The sequence below is a fragment of the Stegostoma tigrinum genome, chromosome 40 (assembly GCF_030684315.1).
Source record: "Stegostoma tigrinum isolate sSteTig4 chromosome 40, sSteTig4.hap1, whole genome shotgun sequence".
NCBI classification, from domain to species: Eukaryota; Metazoa; Chordata; class Chondrichthyes; order Orectolobiformes; family Stegostomatidae; genus Stegostoma; species Stegostoma tigrinum.
Genome location: NC_081393.1, coordinates 4,864,611 through 4,884,735, shown reverse-complemented (window position 1 = coordinate 4,884,735; position 20,125 = coordinate 4,864,611). Strand labels below are relative to the sequence as shown.

The window sequence follows — 20,125 nt, the reverse complement described above, 5'->3', positions numbered from 1 at the left end:
GCTACTGCAAGATTCAAACCCAGGGCCCCAGAATGTTACCCGAGTCTCTGGGACAATATCACTAGGAATGTGCTGACTTAGACACACCTTCTGCCCATCACTTGAGGAACAGCAGCTTCAAAGAGATTTTCTCTTGAAAAGACTGGTCAGCTGTTTTAACGGTGATAAAACAACAGGCTCTGAGTAAAGGGAGTTGTGACACACACTGGCTAGCATCCCATGAATGGCATTGATTCCACCTCCTTCCAAAAAGGATGGATGGCCAGCCTGTCGAGAGTTTGAACAGGCCAGCACAGGTATATGTTTTCACACCTTGCAAGGATGAGAGGCCAGAGAGGCGTCCTCTGATCTTTGCAGGACAGGCCAAAGGCTGATGCCAAACGAAAGCCTCAGAAGGAAATACAGTCCCATCTGCTCTGGTCCACAACCAGGTCAACTCAGATGCAGAGGATCACTGATGCCAAAGTGATAACATGCAGCAACACAAAGCTCCCACAGAATTTACCGCACAGAAATGGGCCATTCAGTCCAAATGCTCTCTGCGAGCATTCAAGCCTCATCCCATCGCACATCATTTCACCCTCTCGATCCGTGTTTCAGGTATATTCCAATCATGAACTTGTGACCTGAAAAACTCCCAAACACAAATGATTTGTATCTGCAAAATTGGCAGGTTGCCTGCTTAGAGACCCTTCCTTTGACAAATGTGGTGCGGGCTTTACACTGTGTACATATATTTAAAAATATAATATATAGATTCTAATCCTTATATTTCAAATTGAAAATGCACAGTACTATTTTCTTTGTTATTTATTGTTCTTAAAATTGCTCTTGAATAAATATACTGCACAGACAATCCTTTTCAATTTGTATTTATCACACACTTGAAAGTAAAGTTGCAAGTTGAGACCATGAAAATCGTTCTGAAAATGAACTGACAATGGAGTCGAGCAGAGAAACACTGGTCCTTGGGACTATGACTAAATGTCACACATATGCAGCCTTCTTGCAGTGTTGCTGAAATTAGAGGGGGAGGCAGCAAATGCAGTTTTTGAATTAACGCTTTAAGGAGACATAGCATCATGGGCAAAGCCCACATTTGTTACCATCACAAATTGCACTAGAGGAAGTTGTGGTGAACACTGCAGTCCTTGGCAGTGTGGGACACCCGTAGCTGGCAGTGAAGGAGTTGCAGGATTTTGGAGGGTGATTTAAGGGGAATTTGCAGGAGTGGCGTTCCCATGTATCTGTTGCTCTTGCCCTTGTTGATGGAAGTGGATCCAGGTTAGCAAGTTACTAAGGCTCTTTGGTGAATTCACCATGTGTCTGCTGCCTTCATCCTTTCAGGTGGTAGAGGTTAGAGGTTTGGAAGATATTGCTAAAGGCACCTGGGTGGGTTCGTGCACTGCCTACTGTAGCTAGTACACTCTGCTGCGACTGAGGGGTGGCCCTGGACGGAGTCCATCAAGTCAGTAGCTTTATTCTGGAGGGTGTCAAGCTTCTAGAGTGTTGTTGAAGCTGCACTCATCCAGGCAAGTGGTGAGTATTCCATCACACTCCTGACTTGAATGACCAAGAATGGATGAAGCACAGACAGAATACAAGAGCATATTGAAACGGGTGAAGGGCAAGATTGAGGGGAACAAGTGCTCCCTGACAGCAGCTGGTGCAGCTAATTAGGGTGTAATGGAGGAGGTCGGAAGAGATGCAAAACACATTTTGGGATCACCCATCAGATCACAGAACAGTACAGCTCATGAACAGGCCCTTCAGCCCACCATGTGTGTACTGACCATGATGCCATTCAAAACTAATCCCATCTGCCTTCACAATATCTGCGTCCCTCTGCTCCCTGCCTGTCCATGTGTCTTTAATGTTGCTGTCCTTCTCTCTTCTCGCCCAAGATGTTCTCCTTTTACTTTCCTCAAAACACTGGTGATAGCTGGGGTCATGTTCCAAAGCTAACCCTCTGCCAGCTCAGCCAAATGTCCACTATTCATATGCACCATCATCTCTGAGGGATCGGGAGTGAATTGAACACAAACATGCACTTTCCATTTGGAACATGACCATCAACAGCATTGACATGCACAACCATTGTCTTACAACAGAGTTGATGGAGATCACTGCAGGAATTAAACTGGATATGATTCTGTTTGAAATTGGCAATTAGCTCACCCTTCATTTTGACAGTTGACTGCATTAAACCAATGCTGAACCTCTAATTCATTTGCCCCTCACTTTCCAGGCCTTGGTCTCACGAGGCATCAATGAGACCTCACTCAACCCCTCAGCTTCAGATCAGACACACGCTCCCCCATCAAGTCTGCCACACCACTTTGAATGCTCCAGGCACGAAGCAGGCTATTGTAACTCAACATAATCTGTAAACTTCACACTCTCCAAAAACAAGACCCACACAAGCTCTGACCATCACCTGTCTAATCATCAGGATCTTCTAGGCCTGACTCAAAGATTGTTACCCACAGGGAAGGAATTTACTTGTCAGAGTTTTGGCCAGCCCAAAACTTACTCCTCTCCATGATGGGAAAGGTGTCCTCTGTTGAAATTGGAAGTTATTCTTAGACATTTGGCTTGTCTCTATACATCAGGCCTAACACTGACAGCAATAAATTATTCACCACAAGATGGACAAGCACCCAACATCCTCAGAACAAGATCACGCCACAGGTTAAAAATACTAGCTTGATTTATTTGCAGATGAAATGCACAAATCAGAAGAGACAATGCAGCTATTCAATCCTCGAGTCTGAGCATCCTGACTTCAAATGGTGTCAAGGCTCGTCGTGACCACTGCCAATCCATTTCTCTGCCCCTTTGCAACATCATTCTTCCAAATTTCAACTGGTTGATCCTCTCCCCAAACACTTGTTTCATTTTGTAGATTATACGGAAGAAGAGATGACAGAAAAACATGGCTACGTCCCAAATACCTTTGAGAAAGGGAAAGCAGATAAACTCAATTGCCACATAATCCATGCTGAAACTGCATTTGTGTAGAAGTGAAGCATGAAACGGATTGCAGGCAGACAAAATAGTGAAGACGGCATTTGGTTTATTTGCCTTTATTGGTCAGTCCACTGAGCAGAGGATATTGGAAAGGCCACTTTTGAAATACTGCATACCATTCTGGTCCCCCTGCTATAGCTAACAGGTTGTCAAACTTGAAAGGGTGCAAGAAAGATTTACAAGGATGGTGCCAGGGTTGCAGGGTTTGAGCTCTTGGGAGAGGCTGAATAGACTGGGGCTGTTTCCTCTGGAATGTCAGAGGCTGAGGGGTGATCTTACAGAGGTTCATGAAATCAGAAGGGGCACGGATAGGTTAAATCGCCAAGGTCTTTTCCACACAGTGTGCAGGCTCCAATAATCAAGGACATAGGTATAAAGATGAGGGGGGGAAAGATTTAAAAGGGGCCCAAGGGGCAACTTTTCCACGCAGACAGTGCTGCATGTATGGAATGAGCTGCTAGAGGAAGTGGTGGAAGCTGGTACAATGACAACATTTAAAAGCCAGCTGATGGGTATATGAATGGGAAGAGTTTAGAGGGATACGGCCAAACGCTGGCACATGAAACCGGATGAAATTAGGATATCTGGTCAGCATGGACAAGTCAGACTGATGGGGCTGTTTCTGTGCTGCACATCTGTGTGACTTTGAAATGACTTGTTGGCCTGACATAATTGCAACCCAGTTTCAAAATCTGCACTGCCTTTTAAGCATTTTCTCCTCAACCTGTTAAAATGTCATCACATGTCTCTGGGGCTGCTGGGACTGGAACCTCAGGCCTCTTGGCTTGAGTAAACTAAATTCGCCTCGTTTCGTTAAAACTTGGTGATGTTAGAGGTTCGAGGTAAAACAGGGAAGAGGTCAAAGAAAACGCAGTCACAAAGTTGGTGAAAACTTAACAAGGAAGGACCAGTGACAATTAGCAGTGAAAAAACAAACTCGCAAACTCATGCCACATTCCCTAAATGAGAAGACAGAAACAGACAATGCAACTTCATTCAGGAATCCAAAAGGCACACATTATTTCCAGCTTTTATTACAGGATAATGATGTCAAGATACAAGGCCCCCAATAGCCCATGCCATTTTGTCCAAGTGGTCTTTCTCAGCCCACTTCATGATGATTACGAATCTGCGTTGTGGAAGCAGCACTGGGCAACCCAGTTCCATCGGGAACGGTGTCACCTCATGTAATTTTTTGTTGCTGCTTGATGTGATTCAGAGCTGAGCCGAACTGCCAGTGCCGTGTGTTGTGATCTGTTCACAAAATGCTACGGTCATCAAGTCAAGACGCCGAAAAATGCAGGACCCATTCAGCTTCACAAATGTATCATCACATTCATGTGATGCTGTACGAACACGTCTGGGTTGTGGATGGGGGAGTAGAGCTCATGTAAAGCCTAGCATTGTGCACCATGTGACTGATCTATATGTGGAATTGGCTGGCAATAGGATTGGGTTGGTTCACCAAAACCCAAGTACCATGGAATCAGTTTGACATGACTCCAAGATTGTACAAGCCCATCACGATTGCTTGCGGTTCAAGTATCATTTGGATTTAAATTAGCTGCACAAGGTTCCTTCGGCTGTTCCTGGAGAGCCAGGTTTTCTCTTAGTTCGGAGGGAGTTAGGGCTCCCAGGGTGGGCTTCGCCGCCCATCGACCTCTCCTTCGGCATGGTAAAGAATGTCTGCCAGTGTGTGCTCCACAACAGCGTACCAGCCCATGTCACTTATCTGCATATCAAACAAAGACAAACAGGATCAGGTTAATTGCAGAAGCTCCTGGAAATGGAAGCAGGGACTTGTTGCATTTTAGGCTCAGTTTCAGGGACACAGTTTGAGGCACGGACTTCGTGAGAAAGAGTTGGAAACAGGAATAATTCAAGTGAAAAGGGAATTTGACAGGTGAGAGGGGATAACGGACTTGTACAGTTACAAACAAGAGGAAATGTGAGGACAGCATGAGCCAGCAGACCCATGACAGACTGAATGGCCTCCTCCCACATTATAGGTTTCTGTGATTCTCTGACTATTACGCCGCTCATCAAGGCCAGAATATAACCCACATTTATACAGCGCCTAAAAGCAGGTTCTCAGTGCTTCAGAACCTAAAAGATTATTTTGTGACCATGGCAGGGGATGAAGCAGAGTGGCTAAATTACTATCACAGCTTCCACAGGCAGCAGTGAGAAAAGAGACCAGTTAACTTGGAGGAGTGTGATGGGTGAACAGGGTTAAAAGCTGGCCATTACACCAAGGGAATTCACCAACTTTTCTTCCAATCATATCTCAGGATTATTCCCGTGAACCAAGGATGGATGGATGGAGCCTTGCTTTGACATTCAGTTGAAAGGTTTTGATGCGGGGAAGAAAATCTCTGACACTGCACATCCCACAAAATGCTGCAGCAGGTTGCTCAGGATAAAAAGGGTACAGTCTCACAATTTCAGCGTGTCCCCATTGTCAGCATTCCTATTGCAGAACTGTTTATTTTTAATAAGACAGAATAAGAGGACTGCTGCATGAAAACAGCGGCAACTTACTGGTTTGAACGGAATGTCTTTTGGAGGATACTTGAAGTTTGGCCCGAAATTGATTGACACCTGAGAAAAATGAAACCCAAACGTGAAAAACAAGCATTCCCTTGATATATTTCAATGAGTGAACATGCCCATTACTGCGGCCAGAAAATGAATCTCTCACTTGGAACACCCTGAGTCAAAAAGATTCCACTCAACTCTGTTTTTCTGACAGACAGGGTATTCAAGTGGAGCAAACAAATCTCAGTGGAATTTTCCAACATTGAAACAAGGCTCGAAGTACAAGTGTCAAGGTCCTGTCTACCTGCCTGCTGAAATGCTACAGCAACTTCTCAGTACTTCTTCTGGCACCCTGTCAGAGACAGCCTCTCTCCTGTCTGCCCTTCGTTGTCAACACCTTAACGATAATAAATGGGTGACAGGCTCTCAAAATCAAAGACCCTTCAGTAAATGCCCAACACTCTTCATAGTTGGAACAAGGGAGGTAATGCCCATTACAGAGTCACTGCTGTTTCCCAGAGATCAAGGACAGTGGTCTGAGCCCTGTGGCAGCTTTTCAGCAACTGTCAACTGGGAAAACACAGGATGCATGGACGACATGCGAGGGATGAGGGCGCCAATCCAATGCAATGAGGTGGAGTGAACCGTGCTAGTGACGAATGAAACCATCAAGCACTGCCCTGAGTACACAGTGCAGCAGCACCTAACCAGAGCCCGTATTTCCTTGCTCAATACCAGATATATCCTCGAGAGAAGGCTGCAATCAGCACTAAGTCCACGAGCTCCCTCAGTCATACTTACAGTGCAGTTCTTGTACAAAGAAATTGCAGGATGGTACACTCCAGCATACACATCTTCATAGGCAGTTCCCTCATTATCTCCATTCTTAAAAAATATCATCTGATCAGGAGAAAAGAAAAAAAAACTTTCAAGATTTTGTCAAGGCAGTAGTTATTCCAGACCAACCTATAAGGACTGGACCAAACCAACCATCGATCATTTCCAGTCCTTGCAACGAATCAGTCAGATCCCGATCTCAGAAACACAGGAATTCGGAGCTGGAGAAGGCAATTCAGCCCTTAGAGCCTGCTCCACTATTTAACACCATCATGGCTGATCTTATCTTGGTGTCAAATCCACTGTCCTGCCTGCTCCCAACCAGCCTCCATCCTGCTTTTCACTGGAAACACGTCTATTTCTTTCTTGGATCTGTTGATTGATTCTGCCTCCACTGCACTGCGGGGCAGTGAGTTCCACAGATTCACAACCACGACCCCCCACCCGAGAAGCAGTTTCTCCTCATTTCAGTTTTGAACATTACTCGCTTGCTGTGGCATCTTGTTCAAGACTGTGACCCACAAGGGGGATCGCATGCTCCACACCCACCTTATCAATCCCCTTTCGCATTTTGTAGACAGTACTGACACTGGAGATTTTTGTTCGAGCTAGGCTTCCTCGAAATCACGTACCTGCAGATAACTCCAAGCTTTGTTGTCGACTCAGCTGGGGCTGTTTTGAACAGTGACTGGTATGTAAATTATTGCTGGTTTGTACGGAATTTAAAACACTGCTAAAAGGCATTAAGAACTCAAAGCTTGTCAGAGCGAGGATCCAGGAAACAGTCGCTAATTCAAGCAGCGTGGGAACAGGGTGGTTGGTTAGGACATGGAGATTCAGCAATAACAGTGAGCCGTCAATCTTAATTCTCTGAGCCGGGAGGCAGATTATAATTGGTCAAGTGGCTGCCGTAGGGATGCAGCAGAGATTGGCAATGAACTTTGCTGAATCGGAATCTGCCTGCTCGGAGGGTTAACATTGACAGTTAACTGCTCTGACTGAATCCCAGTGTCCTGACCAACCCTAACCCTCCTCTCACGGTGTCCCTTTCTTTCCAAGTCTGGTTCTTGCATGCTAGTTCTGCGAAGTGTAACATGAAAGGCTTTGTCTCCGTCTCCTTTTGGCAACAGATGCACCATCTCACTGGGAATCTCACCTTACTGCCTGTTGCTGGTTTGAGGTTCTTCTCAGCCTTATCCACAAAGTCTTTTTCCTCAAAATACAAGTAACTCTTGAATTTAATCAATGCCTGCCTCAGAGAGAAAAGATTGACATTAAACAGCATATAAACACAAACCCTATGATTTGACCCGCTTTCTGTTTCTCCCCAGCTCAAACTCAAGTTCTTCAGGACTGGCTCTACATATTGCACAGCACGTGGTACGAAAGCTGTCTGTATTGAAGGAACTGCTCTTAAAGACTGAACAATCACAACAAGGCCATTCTCACAGACACGACGTCTGACCTGGACTTCACACAAGCATTCTGTCATGATGCACGTGCTCCAGAGTTGACGCAGTCTTTTGCAATGTACTGAGGCTGCTGTGCGATATGCAAAGTGGCAGCCAATTTGCACACAAGTTCCTACAAACAGCAACGTGAAAACGACCCACATGATCTCTCTTTTCAAGTGATCACTTGAATCCTGGCCAGGACACCTGGAATCAAACTCGTCCCAATATTGTGCCATAAGATAGTACTGTATGGATGTGAACTGTCATCAATGAAGTGCTGTAGCCAACAGTGTTGGGCTCCCTCAGGACCGGGTTAGCATCACTACATTTCATGCTGAAGTCTCTGAATTGGGGTTTGAACTCAGGAACTTGTTGTTCAGCAGTGGGTAATGCTTTGGGGCAATTAACAGCATCCACCACTGCTGTGCCAAGTTACCATTTGGACAAGGAACCTGAGATTAAGCCAATTCCAAAGAGAAATTAATGCAGGTAAATTAAATCAATAATGTTAATTAACAAACTCTCAGAAACGTATTGACTCCCTGCTCGAATGGGAGAGACAGAGTCATACAGAACGGAAACACACTCTGGTCTAACTCATCCACACCGGCCAGGTTTCCTAAACTAAACTAATCCCATTTTCCTGTGTTTGGCTCATATCCCTGCAAAGCTTACCTATTCATGGATCTGTCCAAATATCTTGTACAGTTTCAACATTTACATGCACCTACGAGTTCCTCTGGCAGTTCATTCCACACATGAATCACCCTGTATGAAAAAGTTGCCCCTCGGGTCTCTATTCCATCTTACCTTAAGACTATGCCCTTCAGTTTTGAATTGCCCTACCCTCGCATAACAACCTTGGCTGTTTAGCTTACCAGTGCCTCTCATGATATTATAAACCTTTGTAAGGCCAACACTCAAGCTCTAATGCTCCAGGGAAAAAGTCGAAGCCTATCCAACTGCTCCCTTTCCCTCAAAACCCCCAGCCCAGTGACATCCTACTAACTCTTTTCTGCACACTCTCCAATTTAATGATATCCTTTCTATAGCACGGAGATCAGAACTGAATGTAGTATTCCAAAACTGGCCTCACCAACACCTTGTATACTTACTGTTCTGACCAATAAAGGCAAGCATCCCAAATGCCTTCTTCACCACTCTATGTAGCTGTGACACCATTTTCAGAGAACTATGTACCTGGGCCCCTGCGTCTCTGTTTGGCAATGCTCCCCACAGCCCTACCGCCTATATAAGGTCTGCCCTGATTTGTCCTTCCATCACCTTGCATTTATCTAAGTTAACCTCCATCCGCCACTCCTCGGCCCATTGGTCCAGCTGATCAAGATCCCATTCACACCAGCAATTTTGGTGTCATCCGCAAACTGAGTAGCCATGCTTTCTGTTTTCTCATCCAAACCGTTTATATAAATGACAAACAGCCACAGACCCAGCACTGATCCCTGTGCGACACACCTGGTCACAGGCCTCCCTTCCGAAAATCAACCCTTGACCACCCACCTTGGTCTCCTACCTTTGAGCCCATTTTGTGATTGACACGCTCTCCCTGGGTGCCATGTGATTTAACTTTCCTCACCAGTTGACCATGCACAACCCTCTCAAAGGCCTTGCCAAAGTCCATTCTAAAAACGGCTCTGACCTCAGCTATCTTTTTGGTCATGTCATCAAGAATCTCAATCAAGTTTGTGAGACAAGATTTCCCATGCTGACTCTCTGTAATCAGTCTGTGCCTCTCCACATGCATGTAGAACCTGTCTCAGAACGCTTTCCAACACCTTACCCACCATTTACATTAGACTCACTGGCGTATAGTTCCCAAATCCCTCCTTACAGACCTCGAGTAAAGGCACAACAGTTTCCATCCTCCAATCTTCCAGCACGTTACCAATGGCTGATGATGATACAAATCTCTCTGCTGGGAGCTCAGCAATTTCCTCCCTACCTTCCCACAATATCCTGTCTTGATCAGTTTAACTACTTGTATGCTTTTTATGTTCTCTTTCACCTCCTCTTCTGTTATGTGGACTGTTTCAAAACATGAACATTTATTTCCTCCAGATCATTAGCTTCCACTTCGCTCTCCACAGTAAATCCTGATGCGAAAAATACATTTCCTATCTCTCCCATTTCTTGTGGGTCCAAACATAGACAGTTTAATTGATCTTGAAAAGGGTCATGATTAGCTCTTTTGCCCTTAATGTACTTGTAGAATCTCTCTGGATTATACTTAAACTCATCTGCCAAGAGTATCTTACATTCCCTTTTTGCCCTCACGATTTCCCTCTTAAGTATGCCCCTACTCACCTTACACTCAAGTGATTAACTTGATCCCAGCTGCTTATACATGATATATGCCTTCTCCTTTCTCTTGACCGGAGATTCAATATCTCCAGTCAGCCACTGTTCCCAATTCCTACCAGCCTTGCCAGTCTCTCTGACAGGAATATCCTGTATCTGGGCTCTCGTTATCCCAGTTTTGAAAGCCATCCACTGAAAAGCCATCCCTTTACGCACAGTCTACCCCAATAAACTTTTGAAAGTTCCTGTCTCATACCATCAAAACTAGCCTTGCTCCAATTTAGAATTGTAAATTTTACACAAGGTCTATCTTTTTCTATAATTATTTTAAAACTAATACAATTATGATCACTGGCCTCAAAGTGCTCCCGTACTAACTCTTTCGTCATTTGCTCTAATTTCCCAAGTAAAGGTACATCGAAATATTGATGTAAAAAAAGACTTCTTGAACACAAATTCCTGCCTTCCAAGCCCGTTATTTATGGCAGTCCCAGTCTATGTTTGGAAAGTTAAACTCTCCGACCACTATAACCCTGTTATTCTTACAGCGATCTGAAATCTTTATTTACTCCTCAGTTTCTTGCTAACAGGGACCTATAATTCAATCCCATCAAGATGATTATTCCGTTCTTACTTCTCAGTTCTATCCATATAGCTTCAACAGATGTAATCGCAGCAATATCCTCTCCATGTACAGCCATAATGTCATCCTGGATCAAAAATGCAATCCTACTCCTCTCCCGCACCAGCCCCCTCCCCTTTTCTATCCTTCCTTTAGCGTCTATACCCTGGAAGATTAACCTACCAGTCCTGTTCCTCCTTCAGCCATGGCTCTGACATATCTAAATGCTATCCCAGCCCCCAGTTCCCCGAGTTTATCAACCTTAACGGTCAGGCCTCTGGCACTGACATCAGTGCAGTTTAATTCTTTGGTGTTACCTCATTCTCAGCTGTGCACTTGTCTGCCTTGCTCCCGTGAACTACCAAACCACTCCTTGTCTATTTTCTCACTTCAGCTTACCGTCACAACCACCGCCACCCCCCCGCCTCATTCCTCATGTTACCTTATCTTTGTAGGTGTCTGGCAGTGCACGGGCAGCCTCTGTGTCCTCAGGAAGATACAGGTAAAACCCAAGGATGTCTCCTTGCCCATAGCCTTTGGCGTAGTGTTTGCCTATCGACTGATGGAACTTGGTCCCTTTCTTGCTCCGCCACGAGTAACTGAACTTATCATAGCCCAAAGGTGCCTGGAGATTGCCTGGAGGTAGCCAAGTTTGACAAGGTTACAAGTTGAAATGTGAACGTCAAGCTCCATCTCTTCTGCTCCCAAATGTACCTCCCGATATCATCTGCCAACACACATTGAGATTTTGTTAGGTGTGCAAGCATCCAGACTCACCACTACACTCAATCCTTCCCATCATTTCAACAACTGGCACAACTTTCGCTGGTCCCTGACCACAAGCCACACTATTCTGAAATTCAAACAAGGGGAGAACAAACTACTGAGACTTGAAATCAGCAGGACAGACTCGCTCTCTGCTACCAGAGTATAAATTTGACGGACAAGCTAAGACCAGCAGGTTTACTGAAGCTGACCCACACTGAAGGACCCACCAGCAGGTCTACAAAATCACGAGGGGTATAGACAGGGTGGATAGCAAAAAGCTTTTTCCCCAGAGTGGGGGACTCGATTACTAGGGGTCATGAGTTCAAAGTGAGAGGAGGAAAGTTTAAGGGAGATATGCATGGAAAGTTCTTTACACAGAGGGTGGTGGGTGCCTGGAACGCATTGCCAGTGGAGGTGGTAGTCGCAGACAGGTTAGCATCTTTTAAGATATATTTGGACAGGTACATGGATGGGCAGGGAGCAAATGGACACAGACCCTTAGAAAACAGATGACACGTTAGACAGAGGATCTTGATCGGCGCAGGCTTGGAGGGCCGAAGGGCCTGTTCCTGTGCTGTAATTTTCTTTGTTCTTTGAATGGCCTGAGTATCAAGACTGGAAATTCCATTCTGCCTCGCTGACTATATCATGTACTCTGACAGGCAACGAAAAAGCAGAGATTGAAAGGTTTTTCCTGTGACAAGAGGCGTTTAGGCTGATAGTTACTAGAGTTTCAAAGAACAAGAGGAAACCTGGCTGAGGTACATTAGATGATGAAGAACACTGATGAAGGAGACACAGAATGGAAGTTTCCTTTTGTGGGAGCCAATGTAGAACAAGATGTCAAAGTTTTAGGAGTAGGGGTAGCAGATTTCAAACAGAGATGAGAAATTACGTCACCCAAACTGTCATGAATCTGTGAAAGTTCCTACCTCAGAGTATGGTGGACACTGGGACAGGGTGTAAGGACGAGAGATTTGTAATTAGTAACGAGTTGAAGGGGCTGTGGAGAACAGGGAGGAAAGTGGAGCTGAAGCCAAGCTGAGGTCAATCACGTACTGAACGGTGGAGCAGGCTCAAGGGGCTGAATTGCCAAGTCTAGAACGGAGGGAAGTAATACATGTCTCCTCCAGTGACATCATGGTCAGCCCAGACAGAATGGGCCAAAGGGTGTCTTCATGCACTTTACTGTTCTGTGTACCATGTACATGGATCACCAGTTACCTGCAGGGCTTCAAGGCAATGATATATTCCACGTGTCCATCAAATTGCTTTCTTTAAAAAGATCAGTCTTTGTTGCTGTTAGCAAGATGATCACCTCAAGAGATTTACTGAGGCAAACAAACTAGACAAACAATTTCCTTACTGACAGGTTTTCTGCAGAACAATGCAGTACGGTACTGTACCTAATGGCTGTGACCAGCCAAGTCTCGCAGCCGTTTCCGCAGGCATCTCGTCCACAGTGATCTCAAAGTACCAGCCTCCTTTCCGGATCCCGTGAGAGGCCCGCACCATGGAATAACCTTTCTCTCCCGTCACGGTCAGTCGATCGTCCGAGATCTTGAGCTGAGGAGCTGAGAAGATTGCACAATGAGCAGCAAATTTCAAAAGACACGAGCCACGGTACGGAGACGCTTGGTTTCTTACATGCTCAACAATGCAAGAACCTCACATTCAATTCCCAGCTCTTTGAAGTGACAAAATTCAGTGCCTCCTACGTCCCTAACTCCCCAGCATCCTACAACTCAGAGACCATCTCATAACATCAACAGTTTGTACCATGGATTCTACACAAAGTCTGCATCCGTTGCTGCATCTCCCAACTCTGCCCTTAACCTGCAAAACAGTGGCGACAAGCCAAAAGGGTCCCTCTCCCCAATCTGATCTAACAACGATCTCCGATGGAAATTCAAGGCTGAGCTCGGACAGAGTCGGGGATGAACATCAACGGGATGGGAAAACGCAGCGCTTCCAAATTCAGCTTGAACTCGGAGATCTGAAGGCATCTCCCCATCATGTGCTTCTTTGGGGGACTCAAAGATATTGGGAGCTTGTGAAGTCAAGGACTGCAAATCTGCACCTCAACAGCCTCAATCCTTGCACAGTGCACTCTGACACCCCATGACATGACTCCGTGTACTCAGCAGCTTACATGGAGGTCAGGGCTACCACGTCACAGAACGGTGGAGGCATCATTTTATGCAACCAGTGGTCTCAATGAGAACGCAGCCCAGAATGGACACCAACACACTTTCGCTGTCTGACAAACACTGGAAGAAATGCAAGCACATTGCCAGAACTATACTGTAAGATCCACTCAGAGTTCAGCAACACATGACAGCACAAAGATCACAGCCGCCGTCATTCCCTGAGGGAACCCACTTCCTTCGGGAAGAGTTCCCTCCTTCCCCGCATCCTGGCGGAAAGCTAACATTCAAACGAAGGGAGCCTCTCCCACCATGCATACCTCGATCGTGCAGTGCCAGAAGAACCTTCTCATACAGGCACGCCCTGTACAGGTCCCCAGGGATGGGTTTACCAGCCCAGCAGTCCAACTCTAGTTTCTCAGGATCTGGGGCATGTGGATCAGGCTCTGCCAGGATATACCGATAACCATCCTTGTTGAACGGATGTTCCAGGGGATAGCCATGTGGGGGCAGGCGCTGAGCAGCAAACAGCGGGTCACTGGGAGGAATCAAAAGAACACGTGCACTTAGGATTATACAAAAACCTTAACCATCTGCTTCTCACTGGTCTGAGCCCAGCTAGGACAATCTGGGTTCAGTGGTTAACACTTCTGCCTCACAGCGCCAGGGACTTGGGTTGGATTCCACCCTCAGACAACTGTCTATGCAACCTCCAAACATTGTCCTTTTGTCTGTGCAGGCTAGGTGGACTGGCCAAGCTAAATTGCTGATAAAGTGCAGGCTAGGTGGAATAGCAATGGGAAACGCAGGGCCACAGGGACAGGATATGGGTGGGATGCTCTTTGGAGGGTCGATGTAGGCTTGATGGGCCAAATGGCCTATTTCCACGCTGTAGGGAATGTTTGTTTCTAAGTCCTTCCAAAATTTGAATGATTCACCCCAACTAATTCTTTGGGATGGAGGATCAGATTTAGATGGGAACACAACAAACACTACAGTGGCAGAAATTAATAGCATTTATTCCAAATCCATAAACATACTGCTGTATGGTGCTGTTCTCTTCAGAGTGGTGCCAAAATTGGAGGTGGAGTGGACTGTGAAGGAGGTTACCTCAGTACACCAGTACCTTGGCCACATGGGCCAATGGGCTGAGGAGTGGCAGATGGAGTTTAATGCAAATAAGTGAGAGGTGCTGCATTTTGGAAAAGCAAAATCAGGGCATGGCTGATACACTTAATGGTAAGGTCCCAGGGAATGTTGCTGTACAAACAGTCTTTAGATTGCAGGTTCATAGTTCCTTGAAAGTGGATTCGCAGGCAGATAGGATAGTAAAGGTGGTGTTTGGTACGCCTGTCTTAATTGGTCAGTGCTTTGAGTACAGGAATTGGGAGGTCACACTGTAGCCGTACAGGACATTGGTTAGGCCACAATTGGAATACTGAGTGCAATTCTGTTCTTCTTGCTATTGGAGGATGTGGTGAAACTTCAAAGAATTCAGAAAAGATTTACAAGGATGTTGCCAGGGTTGGAGGGTTTGAGCTAGAGGGAGAGGCTGAATGGACTGGGACTATAGTCCTTAGAGCATTGGAGGCTGAGGGGCACCATTATAGATTATCGTAAAATCCGGAGAGGCATGGATAGGTTAAATTGCCAAGGTCTTTCCCCCAGGGTGGGGGTGGGGGAGGAGTCCAAAACTAGAGGGACATAGGTTTAAGGTGAGAAGGGAAAGATTTAAGAGAGACCTGAGGGGCAACCTTTTCCTCACAGAGGGCGGTGGGTGTAAGGAATGAGCTGCCAGAGGAAGTGGTGGAGGCTAGTACAGTTACAACTTTTAAAAGGCATCTGGATGGGTACATGAACAAGAAGGGTTTCTCAAAGCCGGACTGCTCTCCTCCCCACTGACACAGGGACACCATCAATTCCTGAACGGCCTCACCTTCGGGTCCTCTTGGCAGTCCCTCCCGAGGTTCCGTCCTGTTTACGTTTCGCTCCTCTTCCTTTCCCGCTCCCACCGACAGTGCCACCTTGGAAGAGAAAACACTGAAGATTGTGATCTGGGACTGAACTGTCTGCTCCCAAATACCCACAGCTGAGCGACCACTCAAGGGGAGAAAGCACAAGATGCAACAGCCTTTTGTGCATTGGGAACAGACTAACCCGCAAGCCTCTCCCCTCCTTGACATGCCTGGGACGGTGGGGGGGGGGGGAAACAAGGACTTGGGACAGGACAAAAATAGAAATTATTGCTGACAACACCAACAGCAATTTCAGCACAGCAGCGCAAGGTTATTCACTAGGCTCTCCTTCAGGGCCGCTACTGCCAGAATTCTCTCATGGAACAAGTGAATACATTTCAATGCTTGCTTTAAGACAATACTGTCAGTATTACCTGGTTTTCAAGGTGAAATCACAACAAAATGAACAAACCTCTGTCTGAGTGTTGCGTGCAGCTGCTCAATCAGGGAGCTCACCAAGTCATTACCAAGCTACATAAATGTTGAGACTTAATGGGTAGTGTAGAAACAGAACCAAACGCTTTTAAGTGCCTGCCCAATATTTGCTCAACTCCCTTCCACCAGTTGGTTTCATTCCTGCAACTTCAGACTTCTCCAAACACATGCTCACTGTTTCAATCTAATTCTACACTCCCTGTGACCAATCATGCTTCATTATTTCACCATGCAGAACCTTGCATTTTGAAATTCAAGCGCAATGGCGCATTTCACACACCATTATGCCAGCATGTCAGGAAACAAGTGTGATTTGTACTCTGAGCAAAGAGCAGTGAAAAATTCTGACAGCAGGAATGTTCAGCTGTCAGACTTCGTCTGGTGGGGCTGGTGGTGCTCTGTTCTTCTCGTAACTATCCTGTATTTATGGTGTGAGGTTATCCCAACACAAAACCAGTGATTATAAACATGACTCAGCATCTCAATGTCTTCTCTGATGGGTTAACATACTTACTAACCTGTTCCAGGTAAATGCTACAAGATTTCAGACTAAAAGTACAGAAAGTGTAATTCCAGGACGTGACCCTTGATGATATACAATGTTGCTCTGGGAGTGCTGTCAATTTGACATGTGCTTGTTACTGAACCCACTGGTTATCTATCAGTCAGGGTTCCAACTACCCAAGTTATGGATTTGAGTCTGGCTTCCTGCTTCAGTTGTACCTTTGCACCACTCAATCGTTGACCCCTGCAGCTCATTTGTCACAAGACTGCTCAAGTTTTGCTTCCATCCATGTAGCTGATACCTCACGGACCACAGAAAGACACACAAGAGTAGTTAGTCAGTGCCACCCAACAGATCTTCAGATTTCAGATAGTGCCCACTGACACTATGTAAGTCAAATACCTAACAAGGCAAGTTATTCCAGTGGAAGTGACTTGTTGCCTTTCCTGGGAGCCATTCACAACCACATCAAGTGGCTGTGCTGGACACACTAAGCAATGGGCTGCTTGTCCTGGGAACATAGAACATAGAAAAGTACAGCACAGTACAGGCACTTCGGCCCACGATGTTGTGCCGTGGAATATTCCTAATCCAAAAATAAATTAATCTAACCTACATTCCCCTCAATTCACTGCTGTCCATGTGCATGTCCAGAACCTGTGCTAAATTCTGGCAGTAACTGCTCTCAAAGCAATGAGGATGCAAATCAGGGTGAAATGTGATGCTGTTTGAATTGGAGGAGCGCAGAATTTCTTGAAGCATCAGCAGTAATGCTGCTTTGTCATTTGCTTGCAAGATTCATGGTTTCTGCAGCTACTCTCAAAGGGAAGCACAAAGGCGCAGAAGGTTGCACAGAAAACAGAAACTTCGAACACTTGGAAAATGAACGCAGTACACTGACAAGACGGGCAGAACCTGAACTTTTCTTCAAATGTCATCCTGTGCAGATAGTGACACTAATTCAAACATGTACAGCTGCAATGGTAACACCCCTAACTCTTCACACCCCTACTTCTGAAACTTTATTCCAACTCCCTTTCACAATAGGTTCATCCCACTTCATGCAAGACCAGTGGCTCCTCGGTCATGTTGTTCAGGACACGCACTCTGTCCTGTATCACCCATGCAGAGAGAGATTTCCCCTCGGTGCAGTGAATGTTGTCCAAAGTTTTACCTTCCGAGACACAGGGCAGAGCCAGTGCCAAAATGTCAAGGCTCCTCAGTTTAGAGTTGAAGAGTCAGAGAGTTTATACAGTATGGAGAGAGACCCTTTGGCCCATCACTGTTGAACATCAGAGGCTGAGGGGCAAGCTTAGACAGGTTCATAAAATTGTAACTGGTCTTGAAAGAATGGATAGTCAGAAACTTCTTTTCCAAGGTAGAAGTGTCAATTATGAGGGGACATAGGTTTAAGGAGGAGAGGTGAGAGGTAACTTGTTTCACAGAGTGGTAAGCGCCTGCAATGTGCTGCCAGAGGTGGTGGTATTGGATACAATAGCAACATTTAAGCATCTTGACAGATACATGAATGGACAGGGAGAGAATGATGTGGACTGTGTAGAGGTGAAAAGGTTTAGTTCAGAAACGTCATCTGTCAGCGAAGGTGTGGTAGGCCAAACGACCTGTTCCTGCACTGTACTGTTGCATCCATAGCAGTCACTGAGCACCTACCTATTCTCATGCCATTTTCCAGCCTTTGACCTGTAACCATGAATGCAATGGTATTTCAAGTGCTCACCTGAACAACTTCTGAAATGTCTTGAGGGCTCCTACCAGTAACAGGCTTTCACCTGCCTTCCAGTTACACACCACTCTCTGAGTGAAAAACACTTTCTTAATGTAACCCCTAAACCTCCTGGCTCTTATCTTAAAGATGTGTGCCATGTATAACGACCCATCAACAAAGGGGAAACATTTCTCTTACACATACCCAGTCAAAGCCCCTCACATCTTCATATACCTAAATCAGGACCTCCACCTTTAGCCTTCTCCGCTGAGGAAAACAATGCCATCCTGTTTTGTCTCTCTTCAGAGCCTAAGTTCTCAAGCTCAGGGCAACATCCTGTTTAATCTCGATCACCCCTCTCCAGGGCAATCACATCCTACCATTCATGCGGCACCAAGACATGAACAAATACTTCAAATCATGCAAAACATTCTATACAGCACCATCACAGCCACCTTAATTATGGAAATATTTTGCAATCAACTCGCTCAGCAATGTCATTACACACCTCTGGAGCAGGCAGGACTTGAAAGTTGGCCTTCTAGTCCAGAGGTAGGGACACTACAACCACACCACAAAGGTTCTCCTTGCTTTTGTATTCAGTGCCTTGACTAATAAGGGCCAATATTCAATCCCTTTCTTAACCATATTATCCACATGTCCTGCTGCCTTTAAAGATTTCACACCTCGGTCCCTCTGAGCCCCCGTACTTCCTCGGCTCCTGCCATTCAATGGGTCCATCACTGCCTTGTCTACCCTCACTTTTCAGGTTTAAATGTCACCTGCCACTGTTTAGCCCATTCACAGGGTCCTGTGGTCTAATCTTTTCTCCTCACTATATTCAACACCTTCCTTTTCATGTTACCTGCAAACATGCAGATCATACCCTGTACATTCATATCTCGATCATCCATGCCCATTACAAACAGCAAAGACCAGCAGTTAACCCTTCTAGTTTCCAAAACTCCCTTTAAACCGTCGCCCTCTGCTTCCTGTCACAAAGCCAATGCTGGATCCAATTTTCCAAACTGTCCTACATCCCCATGGGGTCTTAGCTTCTTAACCAGGCTGCCTTTCGAGACCTCATCAAAAGCCTCATGGAGGTCCATTTAGACATGAACTGCACGACCCTCAGCTACACACACAGTATCCTCATCAACAAAAAATACCATTTCCCTGACCAAACCAGACTGACTCTCCTTAATCATTGTATCTCAAAGTGAGGATTAATTCCGTCCGTCAATGTTTTCCAACCATCTTGCCACACCGGCCTGCAGCTTCCTGGTTTAGCCCTACCCTTCTTGAATAATGGTGGAGAATGCAATTTTTGAGGGCTACAAACTAGTGTATGGTGTCCAACAAGCTATGTGACGAAGGGAAAGGATGTGCCTGTAAACGTGAACGGCACAGTGCAAATGGAGAGAGTGAGTGAGTTTGGAAAGACAGCAGAGCAGTGAACCTTGGTGTGGGCATGAGGCAGCAAAACAATACTACCACAAACTGTGCATCGTTGCTGAATATCATAGACCACCTAGCACAACAGAGTCTGCAAGGAACAACTGTTCTTTGCTCTAAATGCCTCCATATCACCTCCCACTGCCAATACTAAACACACTATGGTTTTCTGTGACAAACATCCAGCTCCGTGTAAAGTGACTAAAAGTAAATCAATTTACTGAAATAATTTTAGTTGCACTAAATTCATCCCACTTGATTGAGTCTCCCAAAA

The 20,125-nt window shown here is 45.7% G+C and overlaps 1 protein-coding gene across 3 annotated transcripts in view; it reads right to left on the bottom strand.

Moving 5' to 3' along the window:
- Positions 1-4,042: 4,042 nt before the first annotated feature.
- The window catches only part of ash2l (ash2 like, histone lysine methyltransferase complex subunit), a 31,716-nt gene continuing 15,633 nt past the window's right edge, over positions 4,043-20,125 (bottom strand). For all 3 annotated transcript variants that reach the window (XM_059641226.1, XM_059641227.1, XM_059641228.1), the window contains 8 exons: positions 15,652-15,739; positions 14,036-14,253; positions 12,975-13,142; positions 11,243-11,436; positions 7,562-7,654; positions 6,370-6,468; positions 5,572-5,631; positions 4,043-4,762 (listed from right to left, as the gene is read on the bottom strand). In XM_059641226.1, coding sequence (XP_059497209.1) covers positions 4,655-4,762; positions 5,572-5,631; positions 6,370-6,468; positions 7,562-7,654; positions 11,243-11,436; positions 12,975-13,142; positions 14,036-14,253; positions 15,652-15,739 — 1,028 coding nt within the window. In that variant the 3' untranslated portion in view covers positions 4,043-4,654. The remainder of the gene's footprint in view (positions 4,763-5,571; positions 5,632-6,369; positions 6,469-7,561; positions 7,655-11,242; positions 11,437-12,974; positions 13,143-14,035; positions 14,254-15,651; positions 15,740-20,125) is intronic.